At 41.0% G+C, this 26,679-nt stretch overlaps 1 protein-coding gene across 4 annotated transcripts in view; it reads right to left on the bottom strand.

The window, feature by feature from the left end:
* Positions 1-26,679, bottom strand: part of LOC110515909 (uncharacterized) — a 113,752-nt gene that overhangs the window by 48,004 nt on the left and 39,069 nt on the right. The window contains exons 1-4 of one of the 4 annotated variants that reach the window (XM_090207088.1): positions 25,493-25,630; positions 24,621-24,841; positions 17,447-17,695; positions 10,772-12,955 (exon numbers count right to left, since the gene is read on the bottom strand). The exons of 1 other annotated variant lie outside the window; for it this stretch is intronic. In XM_090207088.1, the coding sequence (XP_090063214.1) occupies positions 11,766-12,955; positions 17,447-17,695; positions 24,621-24,717 (1,536 nt within the window). In that variant the 5' untranslated portion in view covers positions 24,718-24,841; positions 25,493-25,630 and the 3' untranslated portion in view covers positions 10,772-11,765. Of the gene's footprint in view, positions 1-10,771; positions 12,956-17,446; positions 17,696-24,620; positions 24,842-25,492; positions 25,631-26,679 lie in introns of those variants that run through there. 2 more of the 4 variants (XM_090207093.1, XM_090207089.1) reach the window with 2 other exon arrangements.

Consider the following 26,679-nt stretch of genomic DNA (forward strand, 5'->3'; position numbering starts at 1 on the left):
TAAGTAGACCTTATAGTGAAATGCCTACTTACAAGCCCCTAACCAACAATGCAGTTTAAAAAAAATACAGATAAGAGTAAGAAATAAAAGTAACAAGTAATTAAAGAGCAGCAGTAAAATAACATGTGCAGGGGAACCGGTTAGTTGAGGTAATATGGTCACGGTAGAGTTATTAAATTGACTATGCATAGATGATAACAGAGAGTAGTAGCAGTGTAAAATAAGGGGGGGGGGGGGGCAAATAGTCTGAGTCGCCACTTGATTAGCTGTTCAGGAGTCTTATGGCTTGGGGGTAGAAGCTGTTAAGAAGCCACTTTGGACCTAGACTTGGCGCTCTGGTACTGCTTGCAGTGAGGTAGCAGAGAGAACCGTCTATGACTAGGGTTGCTGGAGTCTGACAATTTTTAAGGCCTTCCTCTGACACCGCCTGGTATAGAGGTCCTGGTTGGCAGGTAGCTTGGCCCCAGTGATGTACTGGGCCGTTCGCACTACCCTCTGTAGTGCCTTGCGGTCGGAGGCCCGAGAAGTTGCCATACCAGGCAGTGATGCAACCATATTCATATCCTGAATACAAAATGTTATGTTTGGGGCAAATCCAACACAACACATCAAGAGTCCTACTCTACACATGGTGGTAGCTGCATCATGTTATGGGTGTGCTTGTCATCAGCAAGGACTTGAAAGTTTTTTTGGGGGGATAAAAAGAAACGGAATAGAGCTAAGCACTGGCAAAATCCTTGAGGAAAACCTGGTGCAGTCTGCTTTCCAACAGACACTGGGAAACAAATTCACATTTCAGAAGGGCAATAACCTAAAAAAACAAGGCCAAATATACACTGGAGTTACTTACCAAGACAATATTGAATGTTCTTGAGTGGCCTAGTTAGTTTTGACTTAAATCAGCTTGAAAATCTATGGCAAGACATGAAGATCGATGTCTCGCCATGATCAACAACCAACTTGACAGAGCTTAAAGAATTTGTACAACATTGTACCATCCAGGTGTGCAAAGTTCTTAGAGATTTACCCAGAAAGACTCACAGCTGTAATCGCTGCCAAAGGTGTTTCTACAAAGTATTGACTCAGGGGTGTGAATACTTATGTAAATGAGATATTTCTGCACTTCAATTTGTATAAATTTGCAAACATTTCTAAATACATTATGTATGTCATTATGGGGTATTGGGTATATTAAATATCAATTTCATCCATTTTGAATTTAGGCTGTAACAACAATGTGGAATAAGTCAAGGGGTATGAATACTTTCTGAAGGCTCTATAAGTAAGTATACTGTACAATACAAAAGGGAAATACAACCATTCTAAAAGTGGACAACAGCTCAGAGTGAAAATTATGAGACTCATTTCATATAATCCTCCATTCACTATCACAAGGGTTAGTAACTACACAGAATAATTTCATATCATCCTCCATTCACTATCACAAGGGTTAGTAACTACACAGACTCATTTCATATCATCCTACACTCACTATCACAAGGGTTAGTAACTACACAGACTAATTTCATATCATCCTCCACTCACTATCACAAGGGTTAGTAACTACAGACTCATTTCATATCATCCTCCACTCACTATCACAAGGGTTAGTAACTACACAGACTCATTTCATATCATCCTCCACTCACTATCACAAGGGTTAGTAACTACACAGACTCATTTCATATCATCCTCCACTCACTATCACAAGGGTTAGTAACTAAACAGACTCATTTCATATATTACAGAATTTACAATAGCAATAGACTGGGTCATAACTTAGTTAGATAGAACCTGCCTTTATCATGAGAAACAGATGTCCCAATCTTTTCCTCCTCTTCTTCATCTTTAATGTTGACATTCAGCTCCAGTGTTTGACTGCAGTCTTCCATCTTCACTGATGCCATCTCTGGATCCTGCAGTGTAAACTGGACTCCACTGTCACAATCAGGACCCAGTGACTGTAGGTTTGGACTCAGTGTGGAAGGAGAGAGGCAGGCTGGGTTTGTCCACACTGTTGATGTTACAAACCTCAGACTTAATCTGAGTCGGTCTGTAGTAATAAAGAGAAACGGACACACAAGTTATTGTCTTGACAGTTCTGGCACTTTATTCCCTAAAAATATATTATATATTTTTTTTGTTCAATTATCTCATTTCAATAGATCAGGTAGTTAAGTATTCACAACAAAACATTCATTCACATTAGACACAAGTGCACACATTTACACAACGTAAGTGCACTTAATCTATAGTAGATTTCCTAAATTCACATAAATGCATAAATGACTCAAAAAAACATGTAGTACAAGATCACAGTATGTTTCAGGCAGCACTATGCACTATTTTCCTGAATAACCTTGTCTTCACTGTATTATTTCACTCAAAAAACAACAGGATTTCCCATTCACACCATATTAACAATTATAGATAAAGATAGAAACTGAATGTGTTTCAATTCTACTACACATTCAGCTTCAAAACAGTAGAGCGACCTTGAAATGCTGTCTCTCAATCACCCACTTTGCCTGAACTGAAGTCCGTTGACGTTACTGAGTTAGCGCCACCTGCAGTACTGGAGTAAACATATCGAATGAATATTAATTTGTTTTTGCGCTATATTCCATATGCCTGTATCGCAAGGTTTTGTTATTTTTCATTTTTATGAGCGTTTATGTCGGCTTGTTGTCATGTTGTATTTTTGGTCTCGTCTCCGTCGGGTCTCTGTGCTGTCTGCACCTTCCCATTTACACCAGAGATCTGTATATAATGAGGAGATGCACGTCTCCGCCCTGACAATGGGAGTCGGTGTCCCAAAGGCGGGAAGGCAGGGGACAAGCTTAGGTCCAAAGCAAACCCATAGAAAAGCATTGGCCTTATTTTGGACAGATTATTTGTGAGAGTGAATTCTCTCGCTTCGCCTCTTCCTCTAGGATATCCAAACACACCAAGCCCCTACCTTTCACGCCAGGAAAGTTGCGAGACGACATCTTCCTATTTTTTATTTATTTATGTAACCTTTATTTAACTAGACAAGTCAGTTAAGAACAAATTATTATTTACAATGACAGCCAAACCCGGACGACGCTGGGACAATTGTGCGCTGCCCGTCTGTCAAGCGGTTTCAACTAGCTATTTGCATTTGTGGTTTGGTCCAAAAGACCGGTTCATATGGACACCAAAACACATTGAGACATTATTTTACTGTAATAGAGGAGAAGTTACCTTTTCCATCAATACCCTTTTTATGTCTGAACTACTCAGATTGAGAGCAGAGTTACACTACTAAAACCAGAGCATCAATGAACATTGATTCTAGAAAATGAATGCTCAGTTTATCTCATGTGGCATTGGTACCGCTAGCAGTATTTTAGTCAAATACCATCATACCAGATGCCCAGTCTGTGTCTTATAAATGTGTAATAAGCATAAAAACACAATTATATAAAGTATTGGCAACTCGTTCTCATTCTGATAAATAAGGTTGGCCCCTTGATTTAACATCTGAACAAAGTGGACAGGCTAACAAGCTTTTCAAACAGGGTGTGTTCATAACAATTCAACTGTTCTACCTTGTTAGCTAGCTGGCTAATCACTAACACATAGCCTTAAGAGATTGATGATGAGACCTGTGTTAATATTCTATAGCCTAATTCCTGCCACAATTAGTTAGTCAATTTGTAACAAAAAATGGCATTTTCATTTCCAGACTTGAAAACCAGATCAGTGTTTATTGCAACAACAAAAAAGCAGGTTAAACTATTTTGATTAAATATTACAATGAGAAAAAAAGAGCATACTCCCGGACAACAGAGGTTTCAGAGTCCTGCAATAGAGCTGAGATGCTAATATTTGTGTAAACTCTACATAGTTGTGTTCTGTGGGTGTCACTGAGTAGGCTGAACAATCCATAGGTAAGACTGTAGAGTGCAATATGAATGTCCAACACAAACAAAAGACCCTCCATACTCAACTGGAGGACCTCGGTCCGGATCCAGAATGGGTCAATACGGACCACGGTCCGGATCCAGAATGGGGTCAATATGGACCTCGGTCCGGATCCAGAATGGGGTCAATATGGACCTCGGTCCGGATCCAGAATGGGGTCAACACGGACCACGGTCCGGATCCAGAATGGGTCCATACGGACCTCGGTCCAGATCCAGAATGGGGTCAATACGGACCTCGGTCCAGATCCAGAATAGGTCAATACGGACCTCGGACCAGATCCAGAATGAGGTCAATACGGACCTCGGTCCAGATCCAGAATGGGGTCGATTTGGACCTCGGTCCAGATCCAGAATGGGGTCGATACGGACCACAGAACCCAAATATATACATAATAATACTTTTTTGTTTGGGCTTCGACCCCTGGTATCATATAAACACATAAGACATGGAAATGTGTAGAACTGTAGGAAATTAACTTAAAAAAAGAGAAATCTCAGCCCCATGGTAATGTGTAGAATTGTGGGATATTAGCATTAAAACTGATAAATGTTCTCTCTGCCAACAAGAGGGTTGTGAACAGTTTGAACAATTGCAAGTTGGGAGTTTGTTACTACGCCAATAAATGACAATATCCATCTGGACCTTTGCCACCTAGGAAATGTGTGTGACTGGACCTTCTGAAATAGTACTGGAGAACCCCTGTAATAGACTGACTGGGAAGGTGAGTATTCAGTCAAAGTCCTGCAATAAGAGCTAAGACATTAATATGTGTTAACTATTGGTAATTGTATTCTGTGGGTGTCACCCGTTATATGGGTGCACAATCCAACCCGTTTCAGTTCGTAGAAAAATGTCCCCAATGCAATTATGCGTCTAATACATCCACAGTGGGATTTCAACCGTTTTTCCTGTTTATTCTCAATTTAATGAATTATTGTAATTCATTTTTAATTAAGTAACATTCCAACCATGTTTAGCGTTTCTAGTCCAAATATGGCATGATTCCACTATTTTCTATCCGTTTGTAATCACTTTCATTTGGGACTTTTATTTTGAGGTCGAAACGCAAATTCCACTATTGTGGCTAATCGTTATTGTGGCTATCTCCACATAGGTAGGGACAAGCGGGGAGACGGGAGACGTTGGCCACGATCAGATATACATGTATTATGTAGAACAAACATTCCTCTGATTCTAAGGAATCATGTCAGTTCTATTCAGAGGATTTCTATCTGCAACTATCCAAAACGTTTCGTACTGAAATCCCCAGGCGAAACACACTGAGCTATATACGAAAGCCTCACAAATGAAAACGTGTGTGCTTGTAAAATAGTTTTTTTATCACGTTCTTCACAGAAAAACAAGACCAAACCTTTCCCAAACGTGATCCTACCTTGAAGGATGTGTTATCTAACACGTTATGACCTTATTTCGACATTAGACAGTTTAAACGTGCTATTACATACCTGTAGTAATAACGACAACACAGTTCTGACGTTTTCTTTATTCCGAAGAATGGTGGGCACCTACCGGAACTTCCTGTCCCCCCACTACCACAGTGCAACAGCGACATTATTGGACTGATGGACTAACTACTACTAAACCATGTAGAATATAAAAGTGAGATTGATTATCTCGACAAATAAACTTTGATTCAAGAAAACTAAAGCAGTGTCTGTTTTAGTGTCTAAGGTTTTCAACCCATTACATATATATTGTAGAGGATCTCTGTGGAAGGCCAAGAAGATCATCAAGAACCTCCGCCACCCGAGACACGGCCTGTTCACCCTGCTACCATCAGGCGGAGACGGTACAGGTGAATCAAAGCTGGGACAGAGACAATGAAACCGCTTCTATCTCCAGGCCATAAGACTGTTCAACAGTCATCACTGATTTGATTTAGATAATATTGGTGACTAGCAAATTCTCTTGCCCCAATGTGTACTGTTGTCGTGACATGTATTGAGTAGATAAATACAAATATACATTATTTTGAATTCCATGAATTAAACAAAAGCATTATATTTACTGTAAAGTTAACCCCCCATAACTACAATGATTCAGTAGATCAACACAGTTCCAGTACTCTAGCAGGTCTCACAGCTGTTTATGCTGACAAAACATGTTAGAGAATAGGTCAGATTTAGCTTTGTGATGCTCATTTCAACTTCCTGTCTTGTTCAGCGTCAGAAACTATGCAAAGGCTTTTAGTATGCTAAACTGTGCAAGGAATATTCTTGTAGACAGAGCGCATTGGAGTAAGATTCTATTTCATTGACAGACAAGATTCAGGTCATTACTCTACACAGACCGTTGCGCCATAACCAATCAGAGCTGCTGTAGACCTCAATGCAAATAGTCCATTGTCATATATGGATCTGCCATTCACTTTGAACTGGACTGTGTTTACAGTACGAGTGGTCACAAGTAGATGTGCTTGTTTTGAGATCAAAGCGAGAGCTGCATGTAGTGGTAGTTAGTGAGTTATTATCCCAGTTATAGATCATTTCTAGTCAACAATGGGGGACTGGTTGCTTCCTACAAGAGCACAAAATGTCTGCATTTCTAGCCATCTTTGAAAAGCCAGTAAAGTAAAAAGCTTATTTTTTTTAAACCTCTTAAAGGGGCACTGTTAAGAAGGTCTTGAATAAGCCAAGTAGCCAATAAGCAGAGGGTAGCATAATTAATCCCATTCTTTATGATAATGATATGGGAATAATAATGAATTTTGTTTTCTAAAGTGGTTTCTTGCATCAAACACATTTTTTTGTCTCCTTGTCTGAAAGACAAGTGGAGAAACAGGTTCATGTCAAGCCCTGCGTGTTTATTTTATTTTAAAGTCTCATGGAATGTAGATCGACATCGAACACCACACATTGGCTGCTACTGTAGGCTGAATGATAGAACAGCTATTTCCATGTTAAAATATTATGGGATGCATTCTTCTCCATTGTTTTTGATGGTATGCCACTCTGGTAGGCCTACATTATGATTAAATAGCCACTGTAGCCTACTTGGCCACTGTTAGAACTGTAACTTAAAGCAGGTACAGGAAGTTGCACAGAATTTTGACAACATTAATGTTTTTTGCTCAGCAGACCTGAAATTTGCTCAATGCCCAAAACAATTATAGGGAACATTGATTGAGGGATCTCAGTAATTGACATGTTCGATTCACGTCTCCATCTCAACCAATAATCCAAGTTAAAGACTAGGACTAAGCCAGTGGCACATATGGAACTATCCAAGCAGTAGATACATCTCCTTCAAATGTTATTATTAAACACAATTCAATATTACTTTTGTGATAAAGTATATAGTCAGAAGTGAAGGTTATCTTACAAACTAATGTAATAGTATTTATTCAACCTTTAAACAAATAAAACATCCATGGACATATTTTGGGGTTACTGTAACTATAATGTTCTTATGTAATCAGAGACGGTGTGCTTGTTCAGGACAGCAGGTTTCAGTTCTGTGAGATCTTCATAATTGTTGTAATAATCTGTCAGAACCTTATTGAACAGCGTTTACCACTTGCACCATGTACGATTAATGCAAACTCAACTAAAGCACAGTGAGAACACATTGTTGTTGGATAAATAAACTAAATACCTAACATTGTTTTCCCATTTGGACTTTGTTGTGCTTTTATATGGTTGAAAGCGCAGTGATAATAGATTTAGGGCAGTGGCCACGTGTCATTCAGGGCAGAGCCTGTTTTGAGTCCCACCGGTTTAACAAAAAATAAATACATGTTAATCGCAAATTCAACAATGAGTGCCAAGGCGTCACTACAGACCCGGGTTCAATCCCAGGCTGTGTCACAGCCGGCCGTGACACCCATGAGGTGGGGCACAATTGGCCCAGCATAATCTGGGTTAGGGGAGGGTTTGGCCCGGCCAAGATGTCCTTGCCCCATGGTGCTCTAGCGACTCCTTGTGGCGGGCTGAGTGCCTGCAAGCTGACTTGGTCATCAGTTCAACAGTGTTTCCTCCAACACATTTGTGTGGCTTGGCTCTTGGGTTAAGCGAGCGGTGCGGCTTGGCTCTCGAACTTCGCTGAGTCTGTAGGGGAGTTGCAGCAATGAGACAAGATCGTAACTACCAATTGGATATCACAAAAAAACGGGGTAACGCCATGGGCCAGAAGAGTTTGAATACATTGGCCATAATGTCAATCCAGCATGACTTCTGTTGCGTTGACTTCAGACTTCAGTGAGTTCAAGACAACAAGGAACTCCGATAAAACTAGCTCGCAACTGGGAAAATATGGGAAATAATTTTGAACGGTAATCCAACTCGGAATTCCAATTCGAGAACTCTGGCCTCGTTCTAGAGCCTACAAGAAGGACCGCCGCGTCACCTTCCTGTTCAAGTGAACATGGCACAACAAGGTGAGTCCAAAAAGGTCTTGTATGCTGCTGCATAAATAATGTAATATGCCAGGGAGATGTGTATACTGTAGCTAAGAAAGTAATACTAAGTGTATGTTGTGTAGTAATCTGTTAGTAGCCCCTGTGCCTCACCCTAATAATTTGGTCCCTTTCCACCCCATAACTTAGCCCACTGACTTGGTGGTGCACATGTAGCCTATAGCCTGTTTTAGAGAAATGTAATCATCGAATATTGTATGAGCTTTCATTGTCTGCTTACATTACCCCTTTATTTATCCTACGGTTCTGACTTGGTATACAAGGGGAATACTTTAAGAACGGCCCATGTTCTGAATTCTGTCACTGTACATTTCAAAAGTGCTGAACAAATAGTTATTGACTACGTCCGTCCTGGCTCGCTCATTAATGTCTCGTTAAAATTATGGATTGCCTCTTATCCGCTCATCGTCCCCTTATGCCATAGTTTGTACATCTGAATTGTCAATAGAAACCACATTTGTTTAAGCAAGTCAGCCATATCAGCTATGTTTTATATAGGCAGTAAATTAGGCTGGACGTCTGTTTCACTGCCAGACAAAGGTCTGCTGATAGCCAGTTGTAGCAGTGGTAAGAATTCACTCCATGTTGCTGAACTAAAAGCTCTGTTGGGACAGCTTTATGTAGGCCCTAACAGTTTGTGGGCATTATTATAGTGCAATTGATGTATTGTGCAGTGGCATTGCAGGCATGCATCAAAAACATTTTGGGGAAGTATTCCCCACCAAGATTTACATGCTAAAATCAACACTGCATTTAGGTGACAATTAGTGATGTTACGTTTAATGCCAGAGCACTGAGACATGCATCGTAATCGCTAAGCAGTGTGCCGATGCCTATATCACTTTATCAGAAGGACGTGATCAATGACCCCCGAAACTTTGTTTCTTCAAACAACCACCTCATTGGTTTGCTTGAAGGGAAAAAGACTACGGTGCGCACGCGCTACAGGACAGTAGATCTCCAGGAAGAGGGTCGGACTGAACACCTACAGGACAGTAGATCTCCAGGAAGAGGGTGGGACTGAACACCTACAGGACAGTAGATCTCCAGGAAGAGGGTGGGACTGAACACCTACAGGACAGTAGATCTCCAGGAAGAGGGTGGGACTGAACACCTACAGGACAGTAGATCTCCAGGAAGAGGGTGGGACTGAACACCTACAGGACAGTAGATCTCCAGGAAGAGGGTGGGACTGAACACCTACAGGACAGTAGATCTCCAGGAAGAGGGTGGGACTGAACACCTACAGGACAGTAGATCTTCAGGAAGAGGGTCGGACTGAACACCTACAGGACAGTAGATCTCCAGGAAGAGGGTGGGACTGAACACCTACAGGACAGTAGATCTCCAGGAAGAGGGTTGGACTGAACACCTACAGGACAGTAGATCTCCAGGACAGGACAGTAGATCTCCAGGAAGAGGGTTGGACAGCCATGCGCTACAGGGTGTGGGACATCGTCCTTTAGAATTAGGCTGCTCTAAATTATTTTAACCAGCAGGTGCCACTAACGTACACTGTGTTGATCAAAGACTTGAATAATGAATCTATTTGACACAATTGGCTGGAACACCTCAATGATTCAGGAAGCTTTGATTCCCCATCACTAGAGACAAACCAAAATCTGACATCAGTGTTAAATTAAAAGTACTAAGAACTAAACTAAAGTTTAATTGTGTGCAGTCACTGAATGCACATACATTGTTCTCCTGCATGGGGAGGTGGTGAGGTCACTAAGTATGCAGTCTTCTTTTATGGTCTTTATTTGTAGTGCGCAAACCAACATTCACTGTGCATCGCTGCCACCTTCTGGGCTGGAGTGTGATAGAGACATGTGGTTCCGTCCTGGTGACATCGCAGGGTCAGAGAGAACTCCTATCTGTAGTCATACCAAACCACTCCAGGCACTCAGTCCATAAGAACCATTCATACTGTCAGATCTAATATGAAGAACTGAATACAACCATAAGAACCATTCATACTGTCAGATCTAATATGAAGAACTGAATACAACCATAAGAACCATTCATACTGTCAGATCTAATATGAAGAACTGAATACAACCATAAGAACCATTCATACTGTCAGATCTAATATGAAGAACTGAACACAACCATAAGAACCATTCATACTGTTATATGTAATATGAAGAACTGAATACAACCATAAGAACCATTCATACTGTCAGATCTAATATGAAGAACTGAACACAACCATAAGAACCATTCATACTGTCTGATCTAATATGAAGAACTGAATACAACCATAAGAACCATTCATACTGTCAGATCTAATATGAAGAACTGAATACACCCATAAAAACCATTCATACTGTTAGATATAATATAAAATAACTAACTATAAAAGAAAAGAGTAGTACAAATTCATTTACAATTTCATTTATTTTTATTGGCATGTCAATTAAGTTGGCTTCAACGGAGTAACCTAAACATATCCATCATCAATGATGAAATTAACTAATCTAGTTTTTAAATACCATGTAATAAAACACATGTAGTTGTTTCATAAACTGTATATAATTAAACAAATAGTCCTTTAATAGCTAAAACAATCCCCCCCAAAATGATGGTGAAAACTGATCATCACATCATCTCTATCTGATACATGTTGTCTACTAACTCATTCCCACAGAAAACTGATCATCACATCATCTCTATCTGATACATGTTGTCTACTAACTCATTCCCACAGAAAACTGATCATCACATCATCTCTATCTGATACATGTTGTCTACTAACTCATTCCCACAGAAAACTGATCATCACATCATCTCTATCTGATACATGTTTTCTACTAACTCATTCCCACAGAGAACTGATCATCTCTATCTGATACATGTTCTCTACTAACTCATTCCCACAGAAAACTGATCATCACATCATCTCTATCTGATACATGTTGTCTACTAACTCATTCCCACAGAAAACTGATCACATCATCACAATCTGATACATGTTGTGTCTACTTACTCATTCCCACAGAAAACTGATCATCACAATCTGATACATGTTCTCTACTAACTCATTCCCACAGAAAACTGATCACATCATCTCTATCTGATACATGTTGTATCTCATTCCTCACAGAAAAATGCAGAGGAAAGCAGTACCACCCAGTCAACCAGCCTCACAGAGGATATTCAACCCTAAGGGCAAATCGAAAGTCCTCTCAATATATGTAAAGTAGAAGCTAACAAAACACATCAAAACTGACCAGGTGCACACTCACTGATCAGTAAAGTAGAGAGAGGCTAAAATTCTAGAATGCTCCCTTTTCTCTGCACAGTTCTCTCACAATGAGAAACAATAGGATTACAATAGTGTGCTATGCTTTCTTGAGAATTAAGTGATGCAATGACTTTAATCATAGTTGGTCTGAGAGAACTGATTAGGCTTCTCCCCTTTATGTATACTTTGATGTGTTTTTAAGGTATACAATCTGGCAAAACTCTTACCACAGTCAGAGCAGTAGTAAGGCTTCTCTCCTGTGTGTGCTCTTTTATGAACTTTTACATCAGTTGATGTTGTGAAGCACTTACCGCAGTCAGAGCAGGAGTAAGGCTTCTCTCCTTTATGTATAAGTTGGTGTGTTTTTAAGTTGCCCAGTTGTGAGAAACTCTTCCCACAGTCAGAGCAGCAGTAAGGCTTCTCTCCTGTATGTATTCGCTGGTGGCATTTTAATATTTCCAATCGGATGAAACTCTTCCCACATTCAGAGCAGCAGTAAGGCTTCTCCCCTGTATGTATTCGCTGGTGAGATTTGAAGTGGTTTTGTTGAGAGAAACCCTTCCCACAGTCAGAGCAGCAGTAAGGCTTCTCTCCTGTATGTAGACGTTTGTGTTTTTGTAAGTGGATATGTTGAGAGAACCTCTTCTCACAGCCAGAACAGGAGTAAGGTTTCTCTCCAGTGTGCACTCTCTGGTGAATTATCAGCGTCCCTGACGTTGTGAAGCTCTTCCCACAGTCAGTACAGGAATACGGATTCTCTCCTGTATGTATACGTTCATGTATTTTTAAGGTATCCAATCGGGAGAAAGTCTTCCCACAGTCAGTACAGGAATATGGATTATTTCCTGTATGTATACGTTCATGTGTTTTTAAGGTATCCAATCGGGAGAAAGTCTTCCCACAGTCAGAGCAGGAGTATGGCTTCACTCCTGTATGTACATGTTGGTGTATTTGTAAGTGGAACTGTTGAGAGAACCTCTTCCCACACTCAGAGCAGGAGTATGGCTTCACTCCTGTATGTACATGTTGGTGTGTTTGTAAGTGGATCTGTTGAGAGAACCTCTTCCCACATAAAGAGCAAGAGTAAGGCTTCTCTCCAGTGTGCACTCTCTGATGAACTGTCAGAGATTGTGATGTTGTGAATCTCTTTCCACAGTTAGTGCAGGAATACGGATTCTCTCCTGTGTGTATTTTTATGTGTATTTTAAGCTTTGATAGAAATGGGAAAATCTCCTCACAATGTGGACAGGGGTGAGACCTCTTAGCTCTGTGATCTTCCTGCTGTTGCTCTCTGGATGTAGAGAATGTCTCAACATGGTCTCCTGTGTGAACAACATCAGAAGAACCAGTCAGTTGGGGTGATATACATACGACATCATTAACAGTGTGTTCAGAAAGTATTCACATCCCTTGACTTTTTCTACATTTTGTTATGTTTCAGCCTGAATTTTAAAAGGATTACATTTGAGGATTTATGTCATTGGCCTACTCACAATACCACACACATGCAAGGGCATGGATACATGACTAGATATTGGATATTGTTATACACACAATACCACACACATACAAGGGCATGGATACATGACTAGATATTGGATATCGTTGCATCAACATGAATTCTACTACAACTATTTACCATCTGAATATGAAAACCACATCTGTAGATTCTAAACCATCAGTTGGAGGACAGATGGAACTAAACCACCAGTTGGAGGACAGATGGAACTAAACCACCAGTTGGAGGACAGATGGAACTAAACCACCAGTTGGAGGACAGATGGAACTAAACCACCAGTTGGAGGACAGCTGGAACTAAACCACCAGTTGGAGGACAGCTGGAACTAAACCACCAGTTGGAGGACAGATGGAACAAAACCACATCTGTAGATTCTAAACCATCAGTTGGAGGACAGATGGAACTAAACCACCAGTTGGAGGACAGATGGAACTAAACCACCAGTTGGAGGACAGATGGAACTAAACCACCAGTTGGAGGACAGATGGAACTAAACCACCAGTTGGAGGACAGATGGAACTAAACCACCAGTTGGCCAGAAAGTGTTATATATGGGAGGCCTGTAAACTGATTTGTCAGGACAGAAAGTGGTAGGCCCGAAAAGTGTTTAGTGGAGTACCCCATAACGCCAGTGGAGTACCCCACAACGCCAGTGGAGTACCCCACAACGCCAGTGGAGTACCCCATAACGCCAGTGGAGTACCCCATAACGCCAGTGGAGTACCCCATAACGCCAGTGGAGTACCCCATAACGCCAGTGGAGTACCCCATAACGCCAGTGGAGTACCCCATAACGCCAGTGGAGTACCCCACAACGCCAGTGGAGTACCCCACAACGCCAGTGGAATACCCCCATAACGCCAGTGGAGTACCCCATAACGCCAGTGGAGTACCCCATAACGCCAGTGGAGTACCCCATAACGCCAGTGGAGTACCCCATAACGCCAGTGGAGTACCCCATAACGCCAGTGGAGTACCCCATAACGCCAGTGGAGTACCCCATAACACCAGTGGAGTACCCCACAACGCCAGTGGAATACCCCCATAACGCCAGTGGAGTACCCCATAACGCCAGTGGAGTACCCCACAACACCAGTGGAGTACCCCATAACGCCAGTGGAATACCCCATAACGCCAGTGGAGTACCCCATAACGTCAGTGGAGTACCCCATAACGTCAGTGGAGTACCCCATAACGCCAGTAGAGTACCCCATAACGCCAGTGGAGTACCCCATAACGCCAGTGGAACACCCCATAACGCCAGTGGAACACCCCATAACGCCAGTGGAGTACCCCATAACGTCAGTGGAATTAAGTTTTTCTGAATGTTTACAAATGAATTTAAAATGAAAAGCGGAAATCTCGAGTCAATAAGTATGCAATCTTTGTTACGGCCTAAAATGTTGCATAACAAGTCACATAAGCAGCGTGGACTCACTCTGTGTGCAATAATAGTGTTTAAAATTCATTTTGAATGACTACTGTGGTAGCAGGATTACAAGATTGTAACATTTAAGCACCAAATGGTAGTTTTATTAAATAAATCCTAATGGCGCAGAGTGATGATGTCAGAGAGTGATGTGGTGAGAATGGGATGGTCTGAGTAAGGTTCTTAGGACTCTCTCTCTCTCCCTTTCTGAGTTAACTGAGAGGAGTCTTTTTGAAGCTTGGGCTGGCAACTAATAAAGAGATGGTTTCCAGTTGAGCTTCCTGCAGTTAGTCTGGGTGTAGGGTCAAGGAAATTGTTTTTTGCTAGATAGCTTGGGCTGACATTGACTTGGTGATAATTACCTAAAGCTATCATTCCATAGACAATATGTGGTGTGTGTGACCCGAGATAGCCTGGAAGAGTTTAGAACAATGCCTCATTGTCTCATCTTCCTGGCATCTGGGAAACTAAGCCGGGTTGGGGGTAGAACACCATCCTGTGTAAATAACCAAGGTGGCTTATGGGAGTTGGAACCAGCCTGACTTAGCATTTTTAAGTCCTATATAAGGTCTCGGTTTTATTATTATCAGTTGGGCTGCTCAGCTCAACAAGTCAAGACTGTTGGGCTGACTGGTGTCATTATTGCAATAATGAATCAATATTAAAAAAGATGAATGTTTGAAGAAATGACAAAGTCTCTCACTTGAATAGAATATTCCACCACACTACCTCATCTCTGTAACCCACACATACTGTGTTATCTGTAAGGTTCCTCAGTCAAGCAGTATATTCCTCACAAAGAAGAGCACCTATTGGTAGATGGGTAAATGTTTTAATAAAAGACATTGAATATCCCTTTGAGCATGGTGAAGTTATTCATTTCACTTTCTATGATGTATCAATACACCCAGTTACTCCAAAGATACAGGCGTCCTTTCCAACTCAGTTCCCGGAGAAGAGGCCAATCCAACACAACACATCACAGAGTACCACTCTTCACTCTTCGCATGGTGGTAGCTGCATCATGTTATGGGTATGCTTGTCATCGGCAAGGACTTGGATGTTAATTTGGGGATATAAAATTAAACTAAATAGAGCTAAGCACTGGAAAACTCCTAGAGGAAAACCTGGTTCAGTCTGCTTCCCAACAGACACTGGAAAACAAATTCACATTTCAGCAGGACGATAACCAATAACCTAAAACATAAGGAAATATACACTGGAGTTGCTTACCAAGACAACATTGAATGTTCCAGAGTGGCCTAGTCACAGTTTTGACTTAAATCGGCTTGAAAATCTATGGCAAGACTTGAAAATGTCTGTCTAGCAATGATCAACCAATTTAAGAGAGCTTTAAGAATTTTAAAAATAATAAATGTGCAAATATTGTATCATCCAGGTGTGCTAAACTCTTAGAGATTTACCCAGAAAGACTCAAAGCTGTAATCACTGCCAAAGGTGCTTCTACAAAGTATTGACTCAGGGGTGTGAATATATATTTCTGTATTTACATTTTTTACATTTCAAAAAACATGTTTTGCCTGTCATTATGGGGTATTGTGATGTCATTATGGGGTATTGTGATGTCATTATGGGGTATTGTGATGTCATTATGGGGTATTGTGTGTGCAAATGGCTCAGAATAAATATCAATTTAATCCATTTTGAATTTGAGATGTAACATAACAAAATGTGGAATAATTCAAGGGGTATGAATACTTTCTGAAGGCACTGTAAGTAAGTATACTGTACAATACAAAGGGGAATACAACTACTCTAAAATTATGAGCCATATAATCCTCCACTCACTATCACAAGGGTTAGGAACTACACAGACTCATTTCATATCATCCTCCACTCACTATCACAAGGGTTAGTAACTACACAGACTCATTTCATATCATCCTCCACTCACTATCACGAGGGTTAGGAACTACACAGACTCATTTCATATCATCCTCCACTCACTATCACAAGGGTTAGTAACTACACAGACTCATTTCATATCATCCTCCACTCACTATCACAAGGGTTAGGAACTACAGACTCATTTCATATCATCCTCCACTCACTATCACAAGGGTTAGTAACTACACAGACTCATTTCATATCATCCTCCACTCACTATCACAAGGGTTAGGAACTACAGACTCATTTCATATCATCCTCCACTCACTATCACAAGGGTTAGTAACTACACAGACTCATTTCATACCATCCTCCACTCACTATCACAAGGGTTAGTAACTACACAGACTCATTTCATATCATCCTCCACTCACTATCACGAGGGTTAGGAACTACACAGACTCATTTCATATCATCCTCCACTCACTATCACAAGGGTTAGGAACTACAGACTCATTTCATATAATCCTCCACTCACTATCACAAGGGTTAGTAACTACAGACTCATTTCATATCATCCTCCACTCACTATCACAAGGGTTAGTAACTACACAGACTCATTTTATATCATCCTCCACTCACTATCACAAGGGTTAGTAACTACAGACTCATTTCATATCATCCTCCACTCACTATCACATGGGTTAGTAACTACAGACTCATTTCATATCATCCTCCACTCACTATCACAAGGGTTAGTAACTACAGACTCATTTCATAGAACTTTAAAACACTGGCAGATTGTCTACTTCACTTCTTTAGTCTACTCTCTGATCACTCCAGACAGCCCAGTTAATAAAACCAATCCTCGTGTCAAACCATGCAAGTGTCAGTAGCATGAAATAACATCTACCTTCTCATTGAAACAGTTCATCATGAAGCAGTTCTACTGCAACTTTTCATGCAGAGTGGGAAGTTGGAATGAAACAAACTTAGATAGATGGAACCTGCTCTTACCATGAGAAACAGATTTCCCAATCTTCTCCTCCTCTTCTTCATCTTTAATGTTGACATTCAGCTCCAGTGTTTGACTGCAGTCTTCCAGCTTCACTGATGCCATCTCTGGATCCTGCAGTGCAAACTGGGCTCCACTGTCACAATCAGGACCCAGTGACTGTAGGTTTCTACTCAGTGTGGAAGGAGAGAGGCAGGCTGGGTTTGTCCTCACTGTTGATGTTACTGGCCTCAGACTTGATCTGAGTCGGTCTGTAGTAATAAAGAGAAACAGACACAAAAATGATTGTCTTGACAGTCCTGGCACTTTCTTTCTTCTCAAAATTGTATTTTTTTCTTGTTCCAAGTATCTCATTACAATCGATCAGGTAGCTAAACATTGATAACAAAACATTCATTCACATTAAACAAGTGAACACTTTAAATGACTCAATGTAAAGTGCACTTAAAGTGGAACTGACAGCGTTGTCACTACTTTGCAGATATGAAACAAACAGACAATCACTATATCAGTCAAAAATATTTTAAAACATCACAGTTTATGCTACAAAACCCACTTCATAAGACGTTTTAAAAACAGGTCCATTTGTCTCAACATTCCATGATGTACAGTAAGACATTGTTGGCAGAATAGATGGATGCAGTTCAATGTGTCATGATTTTCCCTTCTGGGTGACAATCAGAGAGAGAGCCCCCCCCCCCCCCCCCCTCTCCACCAGAGAGGAAAGGGGGGAATGGGGTGAAGTTGGCCAGTTTGATGACGGTCGTAAATACCTTACAGAAACTCTCTTCCTTGTCATGCAATAATGAGGGAGAGAACCTCTGTGGAACAAAGGGAGTCCTCCCTCAAACTCCCAACATCAACAGACTGGATAATGAAACAATGTTTCTGGAATCCAATCATTTGGAATGGTCCTGTGGGTACTTAAAGAACAATCCTGTTGAATTCATTACTCATTTGTGATGTCACTAAGGACAGTAGAACAACATAACTGTATCTCTGAAAGTGTACATTTCCCAGTTATCAGATTCACATCTAAATGTTGGGGAGACTTATATGATTAAATATTAAACTATTTGTGAGGAGATGAAATGTGATGTTAGCCTTCTAAATGAGAATAGTTTTTCATATGAAAGTTCTACCCGGTCAGTGACCACACCCGCGAGAGCACAGGCGTTATTTCGGCGTCATGGAACACCCCCTTTTGTGAGTGCATAAAACCACTCGTTAACTAAATCTACATTAGACCAAGCACGCAGACGTACGCCGGACGTCAGGTAATGGTTAAAACTATTAGACCAGTACATTGCCGGGTTGCTACGGGCATTTAAAATGGTCGGGAGCTGAACCCTGAATAATCCACCATTGAGACCAGTGTGACCGACAGCGTGAGCTGAACCATACGAAATGGTTAGAAACTCTGAAACGTTCAACAAAGAAGAAGACTACACATTCACAGTCTGCAGCTGTATATGTAAAATAGTCTAGTAAACTCGACCGAAGACGAGAAGAACATATTCCTCTCATCAAGACGAGAGGAGAAGAACATATTCCTCTCATCATTGTGGTACTCTTGTAGTATCAATTCTAATGAACACTCCAGAACAAAATCCTAATACAACTACAAAAGACATTGTGACCTCCGGGTTACAAACCAGAGTCTTCTGTTGAACTACTCTCCACAGAAGGACCGGCGATTTCAACAGAGAGACAACAAAGACATACAAGCGTAAAAACGTACGTAGCAATTATTTTCGAATGAGCGGCCGTTCATATGCAAAGTATTATCATTTCCATGAGCATAGTTATCAACTGTATGTAGAGGGTCCATTCTGTCTTTCCCGCTCTTTATCTGTCCCCACCTCTTTCCATTGTCTACAAATCTGTCATATTGGGATAGTCCACTAGGGACCTTTCATTGCATTATGTTAGTATTCTATAATCATCCTGTGTGTGTGTTTATGTATTTCTGTGTGATTATTTCATTAGTTAGTAAATAAATAATAATGAATTGAAACATTCATTATGAGACTGATGAGGTAATAATTAATAATTGATTAATATGATGACGGGTAGGATATCGAGATATTCTGATCTACATTTGAGTTAATTCGGGAAACGGTAACTCGTTAAATAAACTTTTCCCGTGGTGCCCCAGGTTACTACTTAATCAATTGTTATATGGTTAATTTAACCGCGTAATAATTGACCGTGGTATGTAATTATTAGATGAATAGCCATCGTCGCATTAATGGTAGCAACAACATGACAAATGCATGATTAATATAATTCACCAATACATTCTAAATGTTTTATTTCATTGAATATTACAACATACTGTCACGTTCTGACCTCTATTTCTGTTGTTTTGTATTTATTTAGTATGGTCAGGGCGTGAGTTGGGTGGGCAGTCTATGTTTGTTTTCTATGTTTGGGGCATTTCTATGTTTTCGGCCTAGTATGGTTCTCAATCAGAGGCAGGTGTCATTAGTTGTCTCTGATTGAGAATCATACTTAGGTAGCCTGGGTTTCACTGTGTGTTTGGGGGTGATTGTTCCTGTCACTGTGTTTGTTGTCACAGGATAGGCTGTATAGGTTTTCACGTTCCGTTTGTTGTTTTGTAGATTTAAGTTATTTCATGTATCGTTCAGTTTTCCATTAAAGAACATGAGTAACCACCACGCTGCTTTTTGGTCCGCTTCTCCTCCTACAGACGAACGTCGTTACACATACAATCTACCTGCAGTGAACAGTAGGTAACAATATGGGGATGTCATTACCTTGCCTTCCTATTGATGGGGCATCAAATCAACAATACACAGGTTATGTTACCAACGGTATGAGTTTAGAAAAGAGGTTATAGCAGAGGGCCATTTCTGAGCCTTCAGCAAATTAGATTACTGTTCTACTGTAATGGTCCCGGTCAATGCATGTGTGGTGAGGGAAGTGAATGTGATTGGCTTAGAGGAAAGTGAATGTGATTGGCTTAGAGCTCAGGTGAGAACACGGGTAATTGTGTTAGTATTGGATGAAGCATTAGAATGACAGGAACCTCTCCAAAAGGGACAAAGTGTGCCATGGAGGCACCGCTCGGCCCCCTGGGTATCAGTGACTGTACCTGGATCTTTCTAGGCTAGTCATTTATTTAACAGGTCTGGTGTCATGTATTTGGTTGGATCACCATGTCTTCCTCAACAACTCACTGTATACTGGATCCATTGTAGGTTACACAGGAACTGTATACTGGATCCATTGTAGGTTACACAGGAACTGTAATACTGGATCCATTGTAGGTTACACAGGAACTGTATACTGGATCCATTGTAGGTTACACAGGAACTGTAATACTGGATCCATTGTAGGTTACACAGGAACTGTATACTGGATCCATTGTAGGTTACAGAGGAACTGTATACTGGATCCATTGTAGGTTACACAGGAACTGTATACTGGATCCATTGTAGGTTACAGAGGAACTGTATACTGGATCCATTGTAGGTTACACAGGAACTGTATACTGGATCCATTGTAGGTTACACAGGAACTGTAATACTGGATCCATTGTAGGTTACACAGGAACTGTATACTGGATCCATTGTAGGTTACAGAGGAACTGTATACTGGATCCATTGTAGGTTACACAGGAACTGTATACTGGATCCATTGTAGGTTACACAGGAACTGTATACTGGATCCATTGTAGGTTACAGAGGAACTGTGTACTGGATCCAAAGCTACCTTTCACTGGTGACTGTCAGCAGCATTACTTTGAAAGACATACTACTGGGCGTATTGTCTGTGTCTCTCTCTCTCTCTCTGTGTCTCTCTCTCCTCTCTCAAAGTGGACCTCTGGGAGATAACACTGACAGGAGATTTACAATGTATTTTTGGTGATTAAACCTAAAGAGCATTTCAGAGCATGAAATTTATGAAATGTAATCGTCATACCAATGTTTCTGTTCTATACGGTACCAGGGAGAGATGGCTCCAGTAGGGCCAGACACTGGTCTCTACCATACCAGGGAGAGATGGCTCCAGTAGGGCCAGACACTGGTCTCTACCATACCAGGGAGAGATGGCTCCAGTAGGGCCAGACACTGGTCTCTACCATACCAGGGAGAGATGGCTCCAGTAGGGCCAGACACTGGTCTCTACCATACCAGGGAGAGATGGCTCCAGTAGGGCCAGACACTGGTCTCTACCATACCAGGGAGAGATGGCTCCAGTAGGGCCAGACACTGGTCTCTACCATACCAGGGAGAGATGGCTCCAGTAGGGCCAGACACTGGTCTCTACAATACCAGGGAGAGATGGCTCCAGTAGGGCCAGACATTGGTCTCTACCATACCAGGGAGAGATGGCTCCAGTAGGGCCAGACACTGGTCTCTACCATACCAGGGAGAGATGGCTCCAGTAGGGCCAGACACTGGTCTTTACACAATGAAAACTGTCTGCTGTGAATTATAAGTATCTTTCATACAAAATTTTAACCAAAATCTTATAGATCTTCTCATTGAAAGCAAGTCTAAGAAGCGAGAGAAATAGTCCTATAATTCCTATAATAACTACAACCAAAAATGTCTTACCTGGGACTATTAAAGACTCATGTTAAAAGGAACCACCAGCTTTCATATGTTCTCATGTTCTGAGCAAGGAATTTAATCGTTAGCTTTCTTACATAGCACATATTGCACTTTTACTTTCTTCTCCAACACTTTATTTAAATCAAATTGAACATGTTTCATTATTTATTTGAGGCTAAATTGATTTTATTGATGTATTATATTAAGTTAAAATAAGTGTTCATTCAGTATTGTTGTAATTGTCATTATTACAAATAAATAAATAAATAAATATTGTCCGATTTAATCGTTATCAGCCTTTTTTTGGTCCTTCAATAATCGGTATCGGTATCTGCGTTGAAAAATCATAATCGGTGACCTCTAGGCTTCATCACCAACAAGTAAAAATAGCCTCTTCTCGGGTTGGAACACTCACTACCGAGTTACAAACTGCCTCTGGAAGCAAAGTCAGCACAAGAACTGTTACTCGGGAGCTTCATGAAATGGGTTTCCATGGCCGAGCAGCCGCACACAAGCCTAAGATCACAATGCACAATGCCAAGCGTCGGCTGAGTAATGTAAAGCTTGACTCTGGAGCAGTGGAAACGCATTCTCTGGAGTGATAAATCACGCTTCACCACCTGGCAGTCTGACGGACAAATCTGGGTGTGGCGGATGCCAGGAGAACGCTACCTGCCCCAATGCGTAGTGCCAACTGTAAAGCTTGGTGGAGGTGGAATGGGGCTGTTTTCCATGGTTCAGCCTAAGCCTCGTAGCTCCAGTCAAGGGAGATCTTAACACTACAGCATACAGTGACATTCTAGACGATTCTGTGCTTCCAACTTTTTGGTAACAGTTTGGGGAAGGCCCTTTCCTGTTTCAGTATCACAATGCCCCCGTGCAGGGGTCCATAAAGAATGGTTTTGTCAAGATCGATGTGGAAGAACTTGACTGGCCTGCAGAGCCCTGACCTCAACCCCATCGAACACCTTAGGGATGGATTGGAACAGACTGCGAGCAAGGCCTAATCGCCCAACATCAGTGCCCAACCTCCCTAATGCTCATGGCTGAATGGAAGCAAGTCCCCTCAGCAATGTTCCAACATCTAGTGGAAAGCCTCCGTTGTGGAAAATGACATTATTAGTCATGTTATCCCATGTTTTACTGCTTAAAGAATGGTCTCTTGTTATATGCTAGTGTTATTTCTAACCTGATACAAACTTGTCTTTGTGGGACTCAGCCATAAGCCATAACTAAGGTCCGTTTGGGTGAAACCGCAGCATGTGACATCCCGTTCGTTTACTATCTACAGGAAGTCACATGTATGGAAACTTGCAGAAAGGAGCACATTATAGTGTTTACTGTTGGGAATGTAGATAGACGGTTGAGACCTCGGGCTATCAACCTCGTGCTATCTTAAATCTGCACAGACAACTAATGACCTTATACACACTATCTGCTCACTGCCACGTATACAGAAAGGATGTACTTCTCCATAAAAAGCAGAGACCCGACTATGTTTGTTGAGCTTTCAACTCTGAACCTTTCTTGGTGATGGTTGATTGCTTCATTTTTGAAAATCTTATAATAAAGCTGTTAGAAGAATCTACAGTCTCGTCACGTTCATATGCATGGCACAGTGGAGATGCAACATGTTGCACAGGTCAGATAGGCTAGTAGCATGGAGAAATATTGTCCAGAGGCGCTTTTTTCCAAGGGAGGTTTATAAATTGACTGGCTGGGCTGTGGGACAGTGGATGTGGTAAAACTAATGGAACTGCTAACAGACATTATGCATGGATTGTGGTGATAACTCCTTGCTATCAACCAATCAGCATCCAAACAACCCATTTTATAATGTGACAAAGAGATTGGTAAATGATATAACACCCGTTATAACATATGGTATGCAGACACTTATGTAGCATGTAATAGAATAGGACATAAGTTGTCATGCAGACTGACCAGTTGTTATTAACAGTAGACATTAGCGCATATGACAACAGGATAAACAGTCATCTATAAACACCCATTATGAACTAGTTTCATAAGATTGTATGCCGTTACTCATTACTGTTGTTATATAGGTGTTATAAAAGGCTTTATTAACACATGACTAAGGACACCTACAGTAAAGTGTTACCCCAACTTCTCCTGATCATTTCATAGAACTTCAGAACACTGGCAGTTTGTCTATTTCAATTCTTTAGTCTGCGCCAGGTCACAGTTGTAAACTTGTTCTCAACTAGTCTACCTGGTTAAATAAAGGTGTTCTCAACTAGCCTACCTGGTTAAATAAAGGTGTTCTCAACTAGCCTACCTGGTTAAATAAAGGTGTTCTCAACTAGTCTACCTGGTTAAATAAAGGTGTTCTCAACTAGTCTACCTGGTTAAATAAAGGTGTTCTCAACTAGTCTACCTGGTTAAATAAAGGTGAAATTAAACAAATAGTAAAAAGTCTACTCTGAACACTCCAGATAGCCCAGTGAATAAAACACAGTTCTACAGCAACTTTCAACGCAGTTTGAAGTTGAAATGAACAACAGTCTGGAGCTCTTCGGGGACGTGTGAGTCAGAATTATAGAATCAACCTGAAGATAGAATCTGCTCTTACCATCATAAACAGATTTCCCAATCTTCTCCTCTTCATCTTTAATGTTGACATTCAGCTCCAGTGTTTGACTGCAGTCTTCCAGCTTCACTGATGCCATCTCTGGATCCTCCAGTGCAAACTGGTCTTGAAAGTCACAATCAGGACCCAGTGACTGTAGGTTTGGACTCAGTGTGGAAGGAGAGAGGCAGGCTGGGTTTGTCCTCACTGTTGATGTTACCGACCTCAGATTTGAAAAAAATGTTTTTTAATAATTTTCACAGAACAGTAGTTCACCTGCCTCACAATTAATGCTTGGGTTGTTTGCTTAAGAATCTTTCCTGGTAAATATGTAGCTATCCTTCTGATAAAGCACGTAGTTTATGCAGCACTATTTACTATGTTCCTGAATAACCATGTCTTCACCGTATTATTTCACCTCGCAAAAAAAAATATTGTATTTCCCCATTTTCACACCATAGAAACAATTACAGACAAAGATAGAAACACCTGAATGTCTGAACATTGTTACACATGTAAAAATAATAATAATAAGTGAAGCCGCGCTGCATGCACTGAATTCAGTTGACGTAGACAGAAGGGGAGCCGCCATTTTACCTTCCCGTGAATTTTACACAAAAACAATAACGAACTAAAAAATCGCAAATAATTTGATTTTTTAAATTAAATTAGCTTTACTAAATGATTTCCATTCAATCAGCCAAACCCAAAGTCTCTAGCTATTTGACTTATAAAATAGTTATGCTCACTCCGCTTGACACAAATATTACACATAAAACCTTTACCAAACGTGATAATACCATAAAGGATGTGTTACCCAGCACGTTATGACATGTTCTTTCGATATTACAAAGTGTAAACGTGCTATTACATACCTGTAGTAATACGTGTGAAACGGACACAAAATATATCGTCTTCACCACACAGTTCTGGCGCCTTCCCGGAACTTCCTGTTCCACCACTGCAACAGAGCAAATGCGACATCACAGACAGAACAATGCGACATATATTTCATTGGATGTATAAATATGGTAGTGAGAGGAAAGCCCACTGGCAGAGAGCGGGAGAAGATGGAACGATATGGGTTTTGGCCGAAATTCGGCAAATTTTCTCATTCATTAAACATTTTATCTCAATACAGTTTTCTGTTCCTCAAACTACAATCTGTTATGAACAGAGTGGACAACGTTTGCTTAGGAATCCAAAGGCAAATTGAGTTAATGCGCACAAGCGCTTCACCGACTAGGCGTTGCCTAAAGGAAATATTCAGAGATTTGCTAGAACACGCCAATAGGATATCACTAGCGCGTGCTTGGCTCTGCCCACTATGACTCCCATTGGGAACAACAAGATGTGGTCTATCTTGGTTGACATAAACATATTTGGAGACACCTTCTGTGTGTACATTTTTGGCAGACAAGACACTCTTGCGTATTGCTGCTTATCCCAGGTTGGGGTACGGATTTCACATTTAGGTCACAAAAAAAACAGGGAAAGGAGAATGGGAAAATCTTAAATTGCACCATTTAATCCCGTACTGATTCACTATCCTCAAACTCACCACACCATCCCACTACTTTGTCCTTAAACGATCCTATACCAGGCAGTCTGCCTTGGAGGATGGACCCACTTCCCTCAACTTCTTCTGCACTAAAATCTCTCACACCCAAATATGTATCTGCTGCTGCAACTACCACATCTATTTCATGTGATTTCAACTCCCATCAGTGCAGTGCAATTGATCACAATGACTATAAAGGCAAGGAATTTGACCGTACTAAAACTCATCCTCAGCAAGACTACAAATTCCTGCAGGAAGCTCCCACAGGTAGTCTCTAGCCGACACTGTCAGCTACCGTTCACCACCTCGATCAGCGAGACCTCCTGGATCCAATCCATGAATGAACATTCCCTTTCTCTGTTTTAGATACTCACTGGCTACACATAAGCTAGCTAGTTAGCAGAGAAGTAGATCAAACATCATTGTTTTACTTAGCCTAGGTAATTGTTTGTATAGTATGTCAACGTTGGTGTCTATTTCAGACCTCATGGTATTTTTCAA

The sequence above is a fragment of the Oncorhynchus mykiss genome, chromosome 18 (genome assembly GCF_057628025.1).
Source record: "Oncorhynchus mykiss isolate SJ-2025 chromosome 18, ASM5762802v1, whole genome shotgun sequence".
Classification (NCBI taxonomy): Eukaryota; Metazoa; Chordata; class Actinopteri; order Salmoniformes; family Salmonidae; genus Oncorhynchus; species Oncorhynchus mykiss.